Source organism: Amaranthus tricolor, chromosome 1, assembly GCF_026212465.1.
Source record: "Amaranthus tricolor cultivar Red isolate AtriRed21 chromosome 1, ASM2621246v1, whole genome shotgun sequence".
Classification (NCBI taxonomy): Eukaryota; Viridiplantae; Streptophyta; class Magnoliopsida; order Caryophyllales; family Amaranthaceae; genus Amaranthus; species Amaranthus tricolor.
Window position 1 is genome coordinate 6,720,080 of NC_080047.1, and position 19,830 is coordinate 6,739,909.

The window sequence follows — 19,830 nt, forward strand, 5'->3', positions numbered from 1 at the left end:
TTTACGTGAAAATTACTTTATTAGATCAAATTTATGTCATTGAAGATATTTCTTGAGTCAAGGGACTCTTTGACCGTACTTTTCGTTATGGGTATGAGTTGTCTTTCTTCCCTCTTCATATCCTGATCATAGTTTTTCTATAAACTTAATACACTGAGTATGGTGATGATGATTATTGTTGGTGATTTTGCATCTTTAAAATTATTTTTGCGTGAATATTGGAACATTTCACTATATTTTTTTGTTTTATATATGTGCATTCATTGATTATTTATATTAACGCAATAATTATATAAGTATACAAGTTAGAACTATTTTGTTTTTGCATGTCCTAAAGATTATAATAGTTAATATTATATTTATTATATGCTATTGAAGACTGAATAATTAGATTTCTTTTTTACCATTCAAAATTAGTTACTTATTTTTCTCTATTTTTCATGGTTCAGATGACAAGGGAATTTAAAAGAAATTTCGGGTGGTAAAAAAATTTCATCTTGCAAATATTTTTCTCAAAATTAAAAGGAGACTAATCTTCTTCGATCTTGCAAATATTCTTCTCAAAATATTTTTCTCAATATTTTAATATTCACGCATAAGAGATAATTATAAAATGAAATGTTAACTATTTACAAGAGTAAATAATATACTAATATTGCATACATCCCAACACCCACAAAACTCCCACCAAAATAGATACTCAAATAATAATCACTTAATGACGTTGGTCTACTAGATGTTACGTATTTCAGTTTAATAGATAATTACAAAATGAAATTTTAATTTATCTACAAAAGTAATATACTAATATCGCATCTCATTTTCAAAGAGCAATAATAATCCTGTTCTGGCAAATTCTAACACAAGACACGTAAACTCGCGCATTTCAAATACAATACTCATGAGTCATGAGTAATATCAGTCAACAAGTAATGAAAGCTGAGCTTAATCATCATGTCAAGAAATTTACGATTATTAATCCTTTGTTCTGTATGTGTAACAGCAACGCAATGTGTACTGGGTAACTGTACAATGAGTGAGACGGACAAATCAGTATAACGAATGTTCTCACGAGCCTACATATTGCCTTAGTACAAACTAATGCTCATTTGTATAATCGACTATGAGACACCATGATGGGAACTTGTACTTGGCCATTGTCAAAATGATCTCATACCACGCAAAAATCAGGCACAAGAACTGTTTATTGCGAGCGTGTCCAGTGTTTCTGATCTATTTCTTCAAAAAAAAAAAAAGCAGACAGCCTACAGCACTTTCTTCACTTGCAAGAAGTCAGGATCCATTTTCTTTACAGCTTCGACGTCTTCTGGAGATGCCACAGCAACTACTATTCCTTTATCTTTGACTACATCAGCCGCATCAGCAAATTCCTTGAAGTCCTTCACACTGCACCAAAATAAAGGCTTTCATAACATTCCCCCAAACCCCACAAAGACACTAAATTGCTTTCACATCTTATAATTTTAGAGAAATTGGGTGGATTCCCGGGATCGGTTAATCAACAAGAAAAAGAACACTGGCAAAAAATCTTGCACCATCAAAAGACAATTTTTTGAAAAAAAAAAATAATAAATAAATAAATAAATAAACCCTTGAATGAAAATGAGTTGAAAAGTTGAATAGCTCAGAGAAAACAATCTTCAATCTTTACTATAGCAGAATGATTGATTACTCTATGAAGAATATCATGAGTCTTTCTACTGGTTTTTTAACAATATCAATGTGCTGCAAGAACATCCTAATTCCTAAGCGATCAGACACCTCTGGATATGAATCTAAAATGGTAAAACTTCCACTTATATTTGGGTTAGAAGCAACTCAATAATCAGATATGAAATAACAACCAAAGATTACCTTGTTGATAATATCTCTTCACGTCTTATTGCTCGTTCTTCGTCTGTGACTCCCAACAAGTACCGTAACAAACTGGAAAAGTATCACAATTGATCGTTATACTTGGGTATTCAATTAGATGAAACATCTCACAAGTGAAGGCCAAATCAAAAGACAAATTATCTTGCTCAATTGCAGTTTACCAAACCAAAAAATAACATTTGACCTCAATTTAGCAGTGACGGGACATATTAAGCTATTCTACATTAGCATAGATGCCAAAACATCTATATACGTCTTTTTAAGAAACCAGGAACACCAAAGATATAGAAAACAATTAATCAGATGTCGTAAGGGATATCAAGCACTATCAGAAGCTTGAAGTCCTTGAACTATCAACTATCACAATTCACAGCCTTCCACAATAATGTCAAATGCGACATTGTCTGTCTTAAGGAATGATATCTGTGTTCTGTTATTCTGTACTATATAAACAAGAGTCGTCAGTTGCCAGACATCATGCTCAAAAGTACTATAATGGGACAGGGAACTTCCGAGTGGAATATCCAACTCTGGATAGACTATCTAATAAGATTAGCCTACATCCAAAAGTATGTTCACTTTGCAATAATAATCTTCAAGCAGAAAGAGTATGCACTCATCTGGATACATACGAAACCATTTTGAAATACAGAAAACCCAAAATAAGAACTGGCCATTACCTACTATAACCTTTAGCGTCAGGCAGTTGATATGAGTCAACATCACCAATGGTACCAATGATTGCTTTGGTGAGAGCATCATTATCCATTTCCAGCCCACGAAGGAAATCCCCCGTTCCATTATAAACATCAAGTGTCTTCAACAAATTTGGATCTCGATAGGATAAAAAGGTAAAAACCCCTACAAAGAAAGACAACATGAGACGTGACAAGTGGAAATATTTAATAACTTATATGGGTGCATGCTTGCAACAAATATAATTACCTGAATGAGTATCAAAGTCGCAAAAGCCACCATAAGCACCACCACTTACACGTACACGATCCCACAACCATGTATTACTAATATACTTTGAAATGACGTAAGCACTTCCATTAAGCTTATACCCACCCTCGAATACATTAGCTGCTTTTCCAACATAGTTAACCTAAGGAATACAAAGGGAATCTATCATGAGCCAGACTAAGTACAAGATGAGCAAACATGAAATCATAAAAATAAGCAGTGCAAACACAAGGAAAAAGAAATGCATATTACTTGAGTTGGTATGACAATTGCTTCATTTTGAGAAGAGAGTTGAGTATTCCATGTCTTTGATTCAGAAGAAAAGTTGGGAAGTTGGTCAAGAAATTTACTAACATGCTTTTCTGAGTTCAAAATATTTTTCCCGTCAGCAGTCAAATTAACCAGGCAATGTTTTCTTGAAAGCAAGGATTTTCGAATTTCCTCCAGAGAAGAAGATATTCCTTCCCAATCCTGGTCAACTTTCTCCTCAAGAGCTCTCAGGAACTCAAGGTAACTAGAGACAAACCACAAAAGAAATTTAATTTATCATTAAATATTAAAGCAAGAAAAATTACATAATGGTTGCACCTGATACCACCCATTTGCTAAGCAGCATTTTACTTTGAACAGGAAGAAAGAAAACATCACAAAAGAAATGAAATTACATACTACAAAGAGGTAAAAGAAAACATGCTTTACCTGATACCACCCATTTGCTCAGACATCCAGCCAGCAGCATTCAACTTAGCATCCATCCTTGCAGCAGCAATTCCATGACCACTGCCCCTCAATCGGTTCTGGAGACATAGTTTTATACAGTAAGTATGAAACAACTCAACTGCCTTAACCGCAGTATTAAGAACATTTTTTAAAGATGAACTATAAACTATACCTCCATTCTTGCTTTACTCTGAGAAACAAATTGCTTAAAGCGTTGTTGATCAGTGAATTGAACTTCTTGAAGGACACAATTCATCTAAAGATCAAAATAACCAAATTAATATGGTCTTGGAACAAAAAGCAACAGTTTAGTTACGAAAAGCTTCATCTATCAAAACACCAAGGATAAAAAAAATATAAAAAAATAAAAAACAAGCGGAATGGACCAGTTACTGGTCCTTCCATAAATTGCTGAATTGCTGAATTGCTGGGTGACTTGAGTTCTAGAAAGTCTAGCCTACCAGATTGAAAAGGTCTTCAGAACGTTCAGCCATCGCTTTGCCTCGGACAATCAGCCGAGCACACGGATCCTTACTATCCCTTACAGATGATGTAAAAGGGTAAACAGATATTCCTCCGGTTTTCCTTCCAATTAATTGATTTAGTTGCACAAAATCCATATCTTTAGTACCCATCTCTAACAATGATTGGCTGCATAGTTATGGAAAGAATTAAGCTCAGGCACATTTAGAAACACCAAGCTTGTGCAAAATAAATGCCTCAAAAAGAAACAACTGATTAATAAACATAGATTTCAATAAGTGACAGCAGACAACACCACCATAGAAGTAGATCTTACCAAAATAGAGGTACTAATGAAAGTAGCTCTTGTTTCAAGAAACTCATGTCAAATACAACTTCTAAATAAATTACATCATTTGTGAATAAGTCATGCCGCAGAACAGTCACACCATTGATATCCCCAATCTGCAAGGAACATTATCTTAGTAATGCCTTTCACATGTCCCAGCCCCCTTCATGTCAAAAAGAAAATCAGGTTTAAACCTCAGTGGGTATGTAAATTGGCTTTTTCGGGATGTCATGCAAAGAGAGACTTGGAACACTCCGCAAAGCTTCAGGTGGATCTGGAGTTTCCTGCTTTGAGCGCAATTCATGGGTCGCACGAACCAACTCTGCCAAATCTTCCTTTGTCATGCTTGCCTTGAGCTTCTCCAAAGATTCTTGTTCAGCAGCCTCATCACGAGCAGCCTTCTCCGGATCAGGCTGACAACAACAATGTTAACATTATATGGAATTCAATAGCGATCGATTTCTATGCTATTATATATGTCTAGAAGGACTTGGAATACTCACCTGCATTTCAACTGTTACACGATGAGGGTTGTTTAGGATATACTTTTCCATTAAAGGAGAGAACACCGCTTTAGATCCTTCCTTTGCTATTCTTTCCTTAAGCTTCATTAGTGGTTTTTCCCACCTCAAAGGCTGAAAGGGATCCATATCATAAATCCATTTTCCCTGCACCACCAAATTAAAGCAACAATCGTGAATCATAATTTTAAACACAATGTTTTCTTGAGGGTTAGGCGTGGTTAATTGATTATAGTTCAAAAACAATAATTCAAGTTACACTTCCTACCATCGCTCGAAGCATTAAGGACAGGCCACGTGGGAACGAGCCAGTATTGTTTTCCCTTAGAGAGAACTCTATAGTATTCATGGATGCCTCTATAGCATCTAAATCAAAACCTTCTTCCATCAATTTTTCAAGAGTTGTTACCACAAGTTCTTCGACATTTTGAATGTCATCCTCTAGAACACCTTTCAATCCAATACTGAACTGAGGCTGCAAAAGGTCATCGTCAATACCACCACCAATTATGGCTTCTCCCAAGCCACTCTCCAGCAAAATTTTCCTTAAAGGAGAGGCAGGGGTTCCCAACAAAAGGTGATCCAAAAATGCAATTGTAAGCTCAGTCTCCAAATCCAATGGCTTGTCGGACAGCAACCAATTCAGACAAACCATGTGTTTTTTCTTTAAATCACCGTCATCACCAGCGGGATATTTCTCCACAACCCTAACAGGTTCTGAGAATAATTTTTGTGGTTGAATCTTTGACTCATTTGGAGAAGAGCTCGCTTCAAAATTGTCTAGATACTCTGCAATAATTAAAATGGAAACTTTCAGATGAAGTAAAACTGGTGGAGCAAGGGATCCACCCAAAATAAAGCCACAATTGAATCCTAAATTATTAAGTTCTTTGGGTGCCAAGACAAACAACACATACCACTTAAGAGGCGAAGACGCTCATTTGGATCATCGTCTCCATAAAACCAGATTCTTGCATTGCTAGGGTGGTAATATTTTCGGTGAAAATCCTGTTCATATACATCCCATTAGCAAATCCTAAATGTAAAAACATGGTTTTCAAAGTTGCTATTTTCTTACAGAAGGCAATAAATAGTGGCCAGCTTTAGGAGGATCTTACAGAAGTCTACATTCTACAAAGTATTCAACTATCACGGAAGAAAACATTACTCAAACATAGTTGCTTCATATTTACAAATGATGAGGATATGAAAGTCATTTTAACTGAGGAGCTCAGCTAGAGCTTTCTCTATTTTTAGCAATAGATTACTTTATATCTTCAATAGTGCTGAGAGGCAATCACAATCCATCTGAATAATGTTCCCAAATTGGATCTTAGTACTTGTCCAGTTTTTGCTTTAAAAAAGCTGCCTAGTGCTACAGTTTCTCCTTTTTACACTGACAACATGAAACAGAGGTCTCTATCCATCCGATTTCTACTTTAAAGTTTCAACAAACTGGCTAGTGCTACTGTTTCTACTTTCTACACAAACAGCATAAAGCATAAAACAGAGGTCTCCAATACCATCATAGTGCCAAAAAGAAGGCTGCATTGAATCACATTGGACGAGACCTAAAGGTTTTCAAATCTGCTGAATTTATAGTGCATCGTAAAGCTATAAAAATCTGCATTTTAGGCTGGTTCAAGCCACTTAAAGGAATATCTCATGATTTTGGCAGATATTTGTCGAATGACAACTGCATCACCCGTGACCACATCACTATGACCATTACATTATTGCAATTGTGACCAAAAGCCTTTTCGCCCTATGAATACCAGCCATAGTGTAACATTGTGGTAACAGTCACAATCGCGGGATGCAATAATGGGAGTCATGTGGTTATCGTTTAAATGTAATCGAAACCATAAGATATGCCTTGAAACAGCCCAGAATGTGGTTTTTTTTACACCTTTACAACATGGGAAATATTGGTTTGTCTTTTTAAACCTTTACAACTCGGTAGAGCGATGTGATGCGGCCTTGTTTTTACACTATGATCATTTATTACTAGCAACAAGTTAAGAATTAGAGTTAACATACTAAAGCCTTTACCAAAGGAGCTCACATAAAAACTAAAATCTTCAATTAAAAATCTCATAAAAAGGAAAAATGTCATAAATAGGTGGGCCTGTATTTTGCTAAAAGTAAACGCTTGGAAACAATGGCCTCGGTAGCAAAGCTGCTCTAGGAAGTATAAGAGTCAAACTACTCACAAACCCTTGGTAAGAAAATGAACTTTTAAAGCTGCTCCTTTAGAGGATAAGTACACCGTGGTGATTAAAGATATGCAGCTAATCAACACTTAGAAAAAAAAAAAAGGAGCAGAATAGGTAGCCCAGGTCCAGCCACACTCCTCAAGGGTGAAAGATACATATCTGATTACCTGTTGATTCTAAAAGAAGAGAACCTTATAAACCGACAGCCCACAGAAAGAAGAGGTGTCCTGTTCCAGCAAACCCTTCTTCAGATAAAATAAATTCAAACTTCCTACAGATTCTCCAACACAAGTCTTCAACGTCTTACATAGATTGGTAAAGAGTAATTTTTCACAACCCACCCCCTTAACACCCCATGAGACTCTTTGTAGTGAAGGAAATAACTATGACCTAAATAAGCAGCTTTAAGATGAAATATATATATATCAGTAGTGGGTCTCTAGAGAGAAATCACACGAATCATCAACATGTTAATGCAATTGTATTGTCAACACTGTAATGGCAATAGACATATTTTGGGCGTTCTAAGAGAAGCTTGATCACTTCTCTGATCTGCTTAGCTCCTTTTTCTCAAGGATGCAAAATGCTAGTACCAAATAGCAGAGACAAATTAGTTTTATATATGGCCTACAAGGGCTAGATATGAGCAGAGGCCTTTGGCTGGGTATGGCTTCAGTTCTATCAGTCTTTATGCTTGAAATCTCAGGAACATCAAAAGGATTACAATTTTTATAGAGAAAAAAACTCTATTGTAGTGCTTCCTTGATTTCTTCCCATTCCCTCACTAATATAACTAAATTTGACAACACTTCCCCATGCTTGACCTTTCATTGAGCTCAAACAGAAACCAAAGGACATGATAGAACCAGGCCTTAATTTAATACAACTCTTTATCCTCCAACTTGATTTATATCAGTGGGACTTGATTGTGAATTGTGATGTGCATTTGATCATACAACACTTTCTACTGACTACAGAATAGTAGAGAGCAAATGGTTTAAAAATCCATACCGAGGTAAACGATCAGGTGCCAGATTTGTCAAAGATTATGTGTCAAGTTGACTGCAACAACACTTACTACCCCAATCTTAAGTGACTTCCAACTAGGCGGGGTTGATTACAACATTAAAGATATTGAATACCAAATCAAAGAAGTTATATAACAGCTACAGATAAACTATGAAAACTTAAACTGAGCTAAGATCCTCTACATGATTCCTTTTCCTTTTTCCTAATACTAATTGTATTTTAGAAAAGCAAGTCTAGAGTGTACTACAAAAGATGAAATGTCTTCAAAGCAAAAGTCTATATTACAAAGAAATCAGAACACTATTCCTTTAGATCTCTGATAAGCTTAGCTAAGAATCTCCCTAAATATTTCCCACAATGAAGCCAAACAAGATACTCTATCTAAAGACAACTTCATAAACAAAAAACTTCAGCAAAACACAAGGAATTCCTTTAACCACATACCACACTAATATCGTCTAAGTTATATGCCACAAGAATTTCACTTTGGTATCACCAAAACCTCACAAAATGCATTAGCAAGAACTGTGGTAGAAAAGGAGCGAGGCCAAAACTCCTGAAACAACTCAAAAAATTTCCTCCCAAGGAAAAATAGGCCGGCCATGAGGGAGGGATAACCAACAGAGTCTTCATTCACAACCATATCATTACTATTAATCTAGTCAAAGATAGCATTCGGGCACAATAGGTCTAAACTAAGAGGAACCTTTGCCTTTCAATTGTAACCAGTAAAAGAAAAATTGAGATGCCACGGAGGCGTATTTAAACACCTAATTAAGAAAAGACTTGCAAGAAAGTACCATTAAGAATTCTTCATGTATGCCCTAAAGTCACTGATCTCAGATAACCAGAAATTCAAAAACCTCCACCAATATTCAACACAAAGCTCCTCAAATTTCTGTTGCTAATAATTCTATTTCCCTTTCGTAGATACTTTATACCACGCAATATCGATGTACTTTCTCCAATTGAAACCCAAAACTAACAAAGTAAATCAAAGAGCTAAACTACATCGACATTCGACTAAAACGATGTTATTTATGTAAAGGGAGAACATAATGAACTCTTGTACAACTCCTTTAAATTCAATCACTGTAGAATATTAACAATCCCTGTATTTTTATTTGAAAAATTAATGCATATATACAATGTTTCAATACATAAAACAAGTAATGGGCATAACAACCAGCAATTGGCTTCACGAATTGGGAGTTCTTATACATCCTATAAGGCTACAAGCCTACGACCTACATCTCCACACCCACATGGAATGTTGCATAATACATCATATATATCCACTTCAGCATCTATATATATATATATATATATATATATGAATGGTCATATAGTGATATAGACCAAAAGAAGATAACAATGCATATTCTTAAGCTTAAAAATTGAGACATAACATTCACAAAACAGAAAACAATCAAAAAATGAAGTGAATCAAAAAGATACCAAAAGCATAGTGTTAGCTTAAGACATAAAATTCACAAAAACCCATAACCATCAAAAATTTAAGTGAACATATAAATCACCATCAAATGTCACACATGAGATACCTTGAATTCCTCAAAGGTGAGCTTTGGAATGACTTTTGGGTCTCCACCGCTATCTACACCATAGGTGTTGTCGGGAAAGAGTGCCTAAAATCAATACAAATAAACAGTATTTAGAAATATACCTTTGAAAAACGATCAAACAATGCTTAAGCCTTGCTAATATGAAGTCATTCTCATGAAAAAAAATTTCAACAAAAATAAATATTCCCAAAAACTACTTCAAATTTACAAATCCCAAAAGGATAACATTGGGAAAAAGATGAAATCAAAGTCTAGAGATTGAAAAGGTGAACCCACCATGACAATACGACACACATACTCTTAACACTAAATAAGTGAGCGAGTATTCAAGATGTTTAACCCATATAGCTTATGAAGCCAACAACATTAAATTCTAACTATGAGGGGTCGGCTTCAAATTTTCACCAAACTAAAGACGCTAACTTGATTAAAAAAATTCATAAAGAATAGGTTGTGTTGAGTTCTTAGACAGTTTGAAATGCTCCACGGCCTTTTATGAGGAACTTATATATGATAATTAATTTTAACACAATAAATATAAGGATTAACAAATTTTGACTTAGCTTTTGTAAATATCTACATATACTCATTGGTTGAGCTAGAATTAACATACTAGTTAGGAGTTGGACAATTATCCAACAAATAAAGCATTTCCAACGAATAATTAAAATGAAATTCATGAATGATACTCGAAAGATTCCTTAAGAGTAGGGAAGACAGATAGTTCTTTAGTAATAAAGAATGGAAAAATGTCATTGGGGGAAGTAAACTAGAAGAAGAGCATGCCTGTTGAGCAGTGCGTCCTAAAACATTATCTGGCTGTGAATAGACACCCTTCATTTCATTGAAGACAACACCTGAAATCCGCATTCAAATTACTCAACAAAGTGAGTTAGAAGTCACAAATCACTATTTTGCATGCTTACAAACAATTATTGCCGCTGTTTATAAGTTACATCACTTCATTTTTGCATGACTCAAAAATCACGATTCCTCCATACTTTTATGCAAATATATAAAAACAAACACCATTGTGGACTTGCCGAAGTATATTGAAGTAGAATCAAACATAAACAAAAGGAAGAAGTTTTTTGAGGATGATTAGGGGAGATAAAGTCATGGTTCACACAGTGGACTGGACCCCATTGTTTGGACTTTAGGATTTTTGAGGACATCACGAGAGATAAACTCATGGTTCACACAATTGATCCCATTGTTTATTCTTTGGGTTTAACTTGTTACAATGTATATTAACTTGTTAATATATTTCTGATTTTAAAGATAATTCGGAACCAGACAGATTAAATGGAAGCACAAATGAGATAACGAGAGGCATTATAAAGCTAAAGGAGAAAGAAATTGTTGTAAGTGGTTGATTCAAATAACTTTGGTCCATATTTCAGAGTTGTGGGGACACCCAACAAGATGTGACCCATAAAATAAGTATGCATGGCAAAAATAGAGAGTAGCTATTGGAATATTATGTGATCAAGGTGTGCCCTTAAAGTTAAAGGACAAGTTTTATCGAACGGCCAGTAGACCAAAATTACTATATGGATTAGAATGTGGGCCTTTAAAAAGGATCATAATAGAAAGATTAGAGTAGCGAAAAGGAGAATGATCCATGGATGAGTGGGCATACCTTGAGGGATAGAATTCGAAACGAAGATATAAGACGATTGATGTACAAGACGGGGTATTAGCAAACCGGCAAGGAAGAAAAAAAGTTGGAGCTCAAAAGACATAAAAAGAGCGCGAGGAACACTGAAGATGACTTGAACAACAAGAGTAGAAAAGGATATGAATGATCTAATTTTACAAATTGAGATGATAGAAAATTGGAATAATTGGAGAAGAAAAAACTATATGGACAACCATTGGAACTGATATATTGGTTTATATAGCCGACCACAATCTTTTTGGGATTAAGGCTCGGTCATTGTTGTTGTAAAGATAAAGGTCAAATTGTACATGCCAATTTGAATGTCAATGTGATGTAACAAAAGTGGGAACTATGGCATTATTGACCAGATCAACAAAAAATATTTAGAAAGTAATTGGCCAAAAACGCTAATGAATAAATTAACAACCAATAACCTTTGTAAGAAATTGGTTCTGATGGATCTTCAAGTTCATAATGCCAGCCTTCTTGCTGAAAAGTCCATTGGTCCTCCACACATTTGGGAAAGAATACAGCATCCAAGTAAACATCGACCAAATTGTAGAAATCCTGTTTAACGCATTACCCAATTATGTGAAACACAAATGCCTATGAATGAAGAAATTAATTCCAAACAAAGAAGCACATACCTTGGTATTTGTAGATGCAACAGGATAGCAAGTCCTATCAGGATATGTGAATGCATTCAAGAATGTATGCAAACTTCCCTTCAAAAGCTCAACAAATGGTTCTTTCAGAGGGTACTTTCTTGAGCCACACAACACACTATGTTCTAATATGTGTGGAATCCCGGTTGAGTTATCTCTGCCATGAATATTTTGAGAATTTGAGAGGCAAGTAACAACTTAAAACAATAAGCACTTAGATCAAAAGTGAGGAAACTGAATTTATGGAAGTGCTCAAACAAAAAAAATCTACTTCCTTTCAAATTGAAAATCATATATCAAGGAACAATTGAACAGCAAAGATCATGTGTAAGCTGAAGCACACCAAATCATAAGATAATAAAAATCACAACGATGCAAAAAAAAATGAACAATTCAAACACCTTACGACTGCCAAGGGAACATTTTTCAAACTTTAGCTTACTGCGTATGAAATCTAGCTTCTTATTTCTCTCTCAAATGTTAGTACACTATAATTCTACGAGATTGAAGCCAAGTTCCCTTACTCATACGATGTTGAACTCTTTAAACTAGGGTCTAATACTAATACTTAAAATTATTAAAAGGAGATAAGACTTCATATTCTTTTGACTTGACTTAATGTGACTCCTAAAATCATGCAATTATAACTTTTACTTTATAAATTTCAGTTTCCCGATTTCCACACTCGATCCGAGTTGAAATTGGATATAATCTCAATTATATCAAGATAGATATAAACTAGGACTCAAACCCATGGTGCAAAATATAGCCCACAGCTCATATAGTGACTGTACAGTACAAGCTTTTTGAGCTTACTATAACTGAAACATAAACCTAAACCAAGAAACCACCTGCATTGACCTCAATATCCGTTTACAATCTTTACCATGACTATGACTGAAAATATGTTTTTTCACAATGCTCAAACCTCCACTTGTTGGAACCAAAGACAAATAACCAATCACGCCGATATTTGAAAAATATAACAACACAAAAATTTGAGTGATTCTTTAACTCTAGTTATTAAATTATATACAAGCAAATTTTGTCACTGAAGTCCAAATGTTCAAAATGTCACATAGAGGACCCCATATATCAATAAAATAATCAAATGCCTATTATTATAAGCATCAATTAACACCATTCAACCAAAATAAAACATGAAAAGTCTAAACTTAAAAGTTACACATCTACATTCCTAGCCCTTCTACTCCGACACAATAGAGTTCATCAGCCAATAACACTAAAAAGAATTTGTCTTTGAAGTTTCGCCCATCACTCACAGTTTCTCACTTTCAAAATAAGTTCTAATAAGCTCAACTAATGCTAAAAAAATCCAAAAAGTGATAATTAAAAATTTAATTCAGTTTAGACAAAAGACCTAACACTTCTAGGTGAAACAGTCCAAAATTTCAGAATAAGATAAGATGAATACAAGGCATTCCCTGCCAATCTCCACTCACATAAAAATAAAACTCAAAGAATGAAGAGTAAAATAGAGCTTACGGTGGGGTGCGAAAAACAATACCAAACACCTTATTCTCATCATCATTAGAAACAGACATAACTTCAGCTCCAGTTTTCTTATGCTTATAAAGAACAGCTTTAGATTTACACTCCTCAATAAATTGCTCTGAAACTTTCTCAAATCCAAGCTTCTCTGCAACACCATCGTCATGTTTCCCAGCTTCTACAACACCCAACATTTAAATAAGGCGCTGAACAAGAATGCATAATAATGTGTAAAACCTGCTTTATTTACAGTTTTTTGTAAAACTATTAGGCATACTCTCAAGAAACTAAACTTTGCAAAAGTAATGTAACCTTTGTAAAATTCTAAACTAATGCAAGGTCATATTCAAGCTAGTAGTCAAACATTTAGGGATGTTTAGCAAGCGGGTGATAGGTGATAGATGGAATAGCGGATTTAACCAAGTTTAAGCTTATTTTGAACATAGTGCTAATGAGTAACTTATTCAAAAATAGCTGATTACATCAACAAATTATTTCAGCAGGCTAAATCACCAAACAAACATCTAGTTGTGCTAAAATAATCTAAAAATGACCAATAAACTATTTTACTGAACAACCCTTTTTCTATAACCACAACAACTTTTTAATGGAATTAATTTATAATCAAACTTATTTATAATAATAATAATAATAATAATAATTATTATTATTATTATTATTATTATTATTATTATTATTATTATTATTATTATTATTATTATTATTATTATTATTATTATTATTATTATATGGTGATAATCAAGTATTTCCAAACCTGAGGAGGTGGAGTCATGTGAAGTAGCAATAGCTTGAGGGGAGAAAGAGGACAAAGAGCGGCGGCCATTAAAATACGAAGAAGGAGGAGGAGATAGAATAGAAGATAAGGTTGAAATAGGTCGTAAAATAGAATAATGGTGTAGAAAATTAACTGATTTTAGAAAATTAGGGTTTATGGTAGCAACATTCTGGCGATTGAAAATGGAGAATCGGCGATTACGACCAGCTCGGGTAAACCGAGAAGATATTCTAGAGGTAGAAGATGAGAAGGTCCGAAACATTGCCCGCTCCATTTCCAAGCTCTGGCGGGTTGAGGGTTGAACCACAAACCCAGAATTTATGGTTCCTGTAATTGGGTTACCCACTTTTGGTTTTTTGAGGTGCTTAAGGTTTTACTAGTAAGATAGTGGTTGTAAGAAAAGCTACCAAGTGTAGTTTAATAGTAGTGTTCTTCCATTAAAGTATGGTTTTAGGGCTTTGGATTGTGAATTTATGATGCCTTTTTGTGGATATATGGGAGACCACGTTTTTTCAAAACAATGTTTGAAGATATTTTGGACTTTCTTGTCTTTCACGACTGTTTATCTGTCTTATTTATTTTGTATTATTTTAAATTAAAATTTAATAACTATTTATCTAAATGATGTAAAATGCTAAAACAAAAGAATATAGATTTGTATTTTGAAAAAAATTCACTTAAAAAAATTTAACGACATAATAACGCTATTAGTTAAAACCCATGCAAGGTGACAATTGATGGCATAAATAAAGAAATGGTAATTTTCAAAGGATCAAACTTATTGGAGCATAACATTATTAGTATACATATTAAAAATGTCATAATAATATCACATTTCTAGTGGAACAATTAAATATATATAATATATATTAAAGAGATAAAATAAATTTAATTATTTTAGGTGATAAATTGATTAGTTTATAACTAATTATAACATGGTATTATAAGGTCATGTATATAAGTTTTGATCAGATAAAACTATACCAAATAACGATGTTTATTGGTATTATGATGATAGTATATTGCAACCAATACACGTCAAAACTATAGAGTTATTCATTTTCATTATATTACTTGAATCTTAATAATGCATATGAAGTTATGTATGTATCTTCGTATTGTTATGTGCTTAAGACAAATGAAAAACCATGAGCTTTGTGTATCTAAGGTACATTTGCTTGTAATATCATTCAGGTCATCATTCCATAATATTTGTCTTTTCTATAAACACATTCTACAATTTAAAAGTAATTATAAAGCAGTTTTTTATTCTGTACTAATATATTTGATGATTTGGTCTATGCTTATTGGTTAATATGAGAAGAACGGTCATTAACATTCTACTATCTTTGCTTTGGTGCAATATATATATATATATATACTATATTTGACTACGTGTGGAATTCACGCATCAAAAATATTATGAAATATGAGTTTGTTATAATATTATATTCAAATAGATGATCAATAATATTAGGAAAAATTGATCAAAATAATTCAATATTTTCATGATTTCCCAATAATAAAATAACACATTTTGATAAAACTATGAATAATCTGACCTATAGGAGTGTTTTTTCATATTGTTGAGGCATGTCACTTAAAAAAACAATTTTAAAATATATTTAAAAACCTAAATACCCTCCTTTAATTGACCAACGTGAATTAACAAAAGTTGTTACCTTTCGTATACACTAGATAGTGTCTGTGCGATGCACGACTTTATTAAATTTTCCGATATATTTGTGTCACTTAAGAATTAAAATTTTAAGAATAAATTTTACATTACAAGTATATCTCATTTCACTTTGAATAGTTGTATACATTACATACATTGTTTAATTTATATAATACTTTGCATTGTGTGTGTAGATGACTATAAAAATTTAGTTTATTACAAATAAATCTCAACAAAAGACAAAAAATATAATTATATATTTAATATACTTCTATTTGTTTATTTTGAATAAAAATGCAAATTATTCGTACATAAAATATACAAGACAAACTTATGAGTATTTTTAATAAAAAATAACATAACAAATTTATGCTAACAACAAATATTTCATTAATTTATATAAAGTATGACTATTATTAATAACACACTTCAAAATCAAATTTAATATAAATATATATGTAAAATTATTTTATAATAGTTTAAACAAAAAAATTAATTTGTTTGTCATAAAGCTATAAGTGTCTTACATAAAGATAGTCATAATCTAATTCTTATTAGAATTAATCATTGTATTTAAGTAACCAACAGTGAAGTATAAATAAAATCCTATTAAAAGTGTCTTAAAATATCCAATACACTTAAATAATACTCGTTTAATAAATAAAATTGATAAGATTTTATAAATAATTGAAAAAATGAAATAAAATATATGGTTTTCTAATACATTAAATGATGTGACCTAAAAAGTATAAAATCAATCAATAAGGATAATATTATAGTCATACTTAGAAAGTAATAAAGTCAAAGATATAAATATTAATCATAATAACAATGATATCATCATTGAGTTTTGAAAAAGATTTTTTGCTGAGTTTGTGACATGTAAGTAATATTAAATAGTGATGATGTCAGCGTGTTTTGTCTTCCTCCATTTCATATTAGTTGCAACATTGGCGATGACAATATTCATTCATCACTCTTAATTTGTGATTAGTTTTTAATTTATAAGTTAAAATAAAGTGAGATCTTGTTTGATCCATCTCATTGCAAAGATTATTAATATCAAATTTTTATAATTTTTTATTATATATAATTAGAGATATTAAAGATTAAATTAGTATATTAGACTGTATGAAAAGGCAAATGTTGCAAGTAAATTAGAATGGAGGAAGTATTAGTTATAAATTTGTTCCTCCATAATATACTAGAGCAATGATCTCCATGAATACCATAATGATAATCATTTGTTTTCTCCATAAATTTTGAAAGTTGATGGAAAATGAAGATCTTTAGTTGGATATTATTATATTTTCAACTTATTTGATGAGGTTTGTCCATAGGTCAATGTTGAGTGTGATAATAAAATTGAGAATAGTGTTGTTTATGGTGGGTAATGGTGATAATTGTGTCATAGTAGGAACATGAGATTTGATTGGGTTTTGTAAAAACCTACATAATTAACAATCAACACTTCTTTTATTTATTGTTTATGTTTTACACTGTAATTATATTGGTGGTAAATATAATATTACACAACTTACAAGTAAGAACACTTTGTAATAGAAGTATAATCTATCTAAATATAAAAAATTGTAGGGATAAAAAATATATTAGTTGTTACTCACAGTTTTACAATATGCGTGCGTTTTATGCTATTGTTGATATAACACAACACATAGACAAATAAAAAAAAAGGGAAATTATCAATGGTGCCCTTGTACTATTGAAAAATTATAATGGTACCGAACTACATTTCAGTGGTACCCCCAATTATATGGTAATTACAACCGTGACCTTAATGATGAATTTTCCGTTAAATGTCCGTTAAATTTGAAATTTAACCTAACCATGGTTAGTTTCTTCATCTTCTTCCCTTTTCTCTTTCATGGCTGCTCTTCTTCCATGGCTGCTCTCGTCTCCTTATGCCGGATGATTAAGGAACTGACTAGTTTGAAGTTTCTTATGAAGTTTATTAATTTCCGTCACAACATCTTCCTGTTCTTTCCTCAGGCGGTCTACCTCCTTTGAATTTTCCATAATGCTGGCAATGTCAGAAGTCGACATATTAACAGACTTCGATTATCCCTTCACAAATGAGTTTTTTCTCCTTGGTTCGATTCTAATTGCAATTTTCCTACTCCTTTTAATCTAATTTTTCTAAAATTATTGTAATTTTGAGTTAAAAAGTGGAAGAAATTCGAAATGGGAATGAAATCAACCCTAAAAGGACATGGATCAACCAGATTCACCAAATAATTATTCAAATTCAGATTAATAGAGTTACTTAGTACAGCAAGATTGGGGTTCTCAAATTAGGATGAAGAAATTTTCTTATAACTGAACAATATACGCAAGATTTAGAAAGCAAAATTGAAAATCTTCAGAATTTATTTGTCTCTAATTTTATAATTTTTCTTAATTAATTTGTCTCAGATTAAATTATTGGATATTCTGAGTTGATATTCACTCAAACATTGTCAAAAACTAAAAATTTGCGAATTTTCCCCCAAAATTCTCAATCTTTCTTTCACTGTTCACCAAAACCATTAATGGGCACAAGAGCAAATGTTGATGATGATAGAACTCTTCTGCATAGCTTATCAGTAGGGATTAGTCACACTAATGGCAGTATCTTCACACCTTTTCAACCAAATTTCGAGTTTCCTGATGATGGAACGGTATGCCAAAGGAGCACATACTAACCATGGAAGAAGAGCAGCCATGAAAGAGAAAAGGGAAGAAGATGAAGAAACTAACCATGGTTAGGTTAAATTCCAAATTTAACGGACATTTAACGGAAAATTCATCATTAAGGTCACGGTTGTAATTACCATATAATTGGGGGGTACCACTGAAATGCAGTTCGGTACCATTGTAATTTTTCAATAGTACAAGGGCACCATTGATAATTTCCCTAAAAAAAAACATATTAAACTTGAGATTATGTAGATAGACACAACTATATTATTATTTCATTCGTTTCCTTATATTTTGATACAAAACGAAAGTAATGATTGCCTTTTTGTATGATTTTCTCTATTATATTTCAAAGTAACATAATTTTAAGTTAAAATATTAAAATTATACTTTCAAACATGTATTTATATTTTAAATTAAATAATAGTAGTTCACAATATAATAATTTTTAGCATAAATTGTGTCGTGCCTATATTTTGAATAGTGCTTAAGTGTCTCTTATTTCATATCCAGAAGGTTAAGAAATTCACGATTATAATTATAAAATATATATTGAATGTTGGCACTTGGATATGCATCCAGGTAGCAGGCAGCATAGGATAAAAACTTAGTTATAAGATTAATGTCAGTCTATATTTTGATTTCCTATTATACTTTATTTCATAAATTTATAGAAGTATTTTTTTGCCGGACTTAAATTTTCCCAACTATTTACTTCTCTCTATGTTTAAGTGTGTTGTCAATTGCTCATGTTTAAGTGTGTTATCAATTGCTCACAAAAATCAACTGGTTTATTTTTTGATGGTATACATCTACGACATTTGTTATATACAAATTAACATTTACCATAAAAATATACGATTTATTGTCCCCTATTACATAGAAATAAATCAAAATATTAATGTTATTAACCATGTAAAGAATATATATTATCACAATATCATTTTCTTCCAATAAAAAAATTATATTCACAAATAGTAGTATTATTAATTTTTATTCATATATATTATGAGCATTACCCAAGAAAAGAACTAACATCCTATGCAATAACAAAATTGTTACTTACAAACGCACACA

At 32.4% G+C, this 19,830-nt stretch overlaps 1 protein-coding gene across 1 annotated transcript; it reads right to left on the reverse strand.

Moving 5' to 3' along the window:
• Positions 1-952: 952 nt before the first annotated feature.
• Positions 953-14,858, reverse strand: LOC130812873 (presequence protease 1, chloroplastic/mitochondrial). Its single transcript, XM_057678507.1, has 19 exons — positions 14,358-14,858; positions 13,577-13,760; positions 12,053-12,227; positions 11,840-11,972; positions 10,529-10,599; positions 9,722-9,805; positions 5,832-5,922; positions 5,183-5,703; positions 4,897-5,061; positions 4,588-4,806; positions 4,382-4,509; positions 4,044-4,233; positions 3,755-3,838; positions 3,562-3,659; positions 3,115-3,376; positions 2,842-3,004; positions 2,577-2,757; positions 1,876-1,947; positions 953-1,407 (listed from the first exon to the last, which is right to left on the reverse strand). Exons 1-19 carry the CDS (start codon positions 14,650-14,652, stop codon positions 1,266-1,268), a joined length of 3,258 nt encoding a protein of 1,085 aa, XP_057534490.1. The 5' UTR covers positions 14,653-14,858; the 3' UTR covers positions 953-1,265.
• Positions 14,859-19,830: the final 4,972 nt, after the last annotated feature.

What these genes read in the sequence shown, in the direction of transcription:
- LOC130812873 (XM_057678507.1), bottom strand. Translation starts at nt 14,652, where the DNA reads ATGGAGCGGGCAATGTTTCGGACCTTCTCATCTTCTACCTCTAGAATA. An exon ending in AGAACCAATTTCTTACAAAG is followed by an intron (nt 10,600 to 11,839) that starts GTTATTGGTTGT and finishes TGCGGATTTCAG; the next exon opens with GTGTTGTCTTCAATGAAATG. An exon ending in TCATTAGTACCTCTATTTTG is followed by an intron (nt 4,234 to 4,381) that starts GTAAGATCTACT and finishes ATAACTATGCAG; the next exon opens with CCAATCATTGTTAGAGATGG.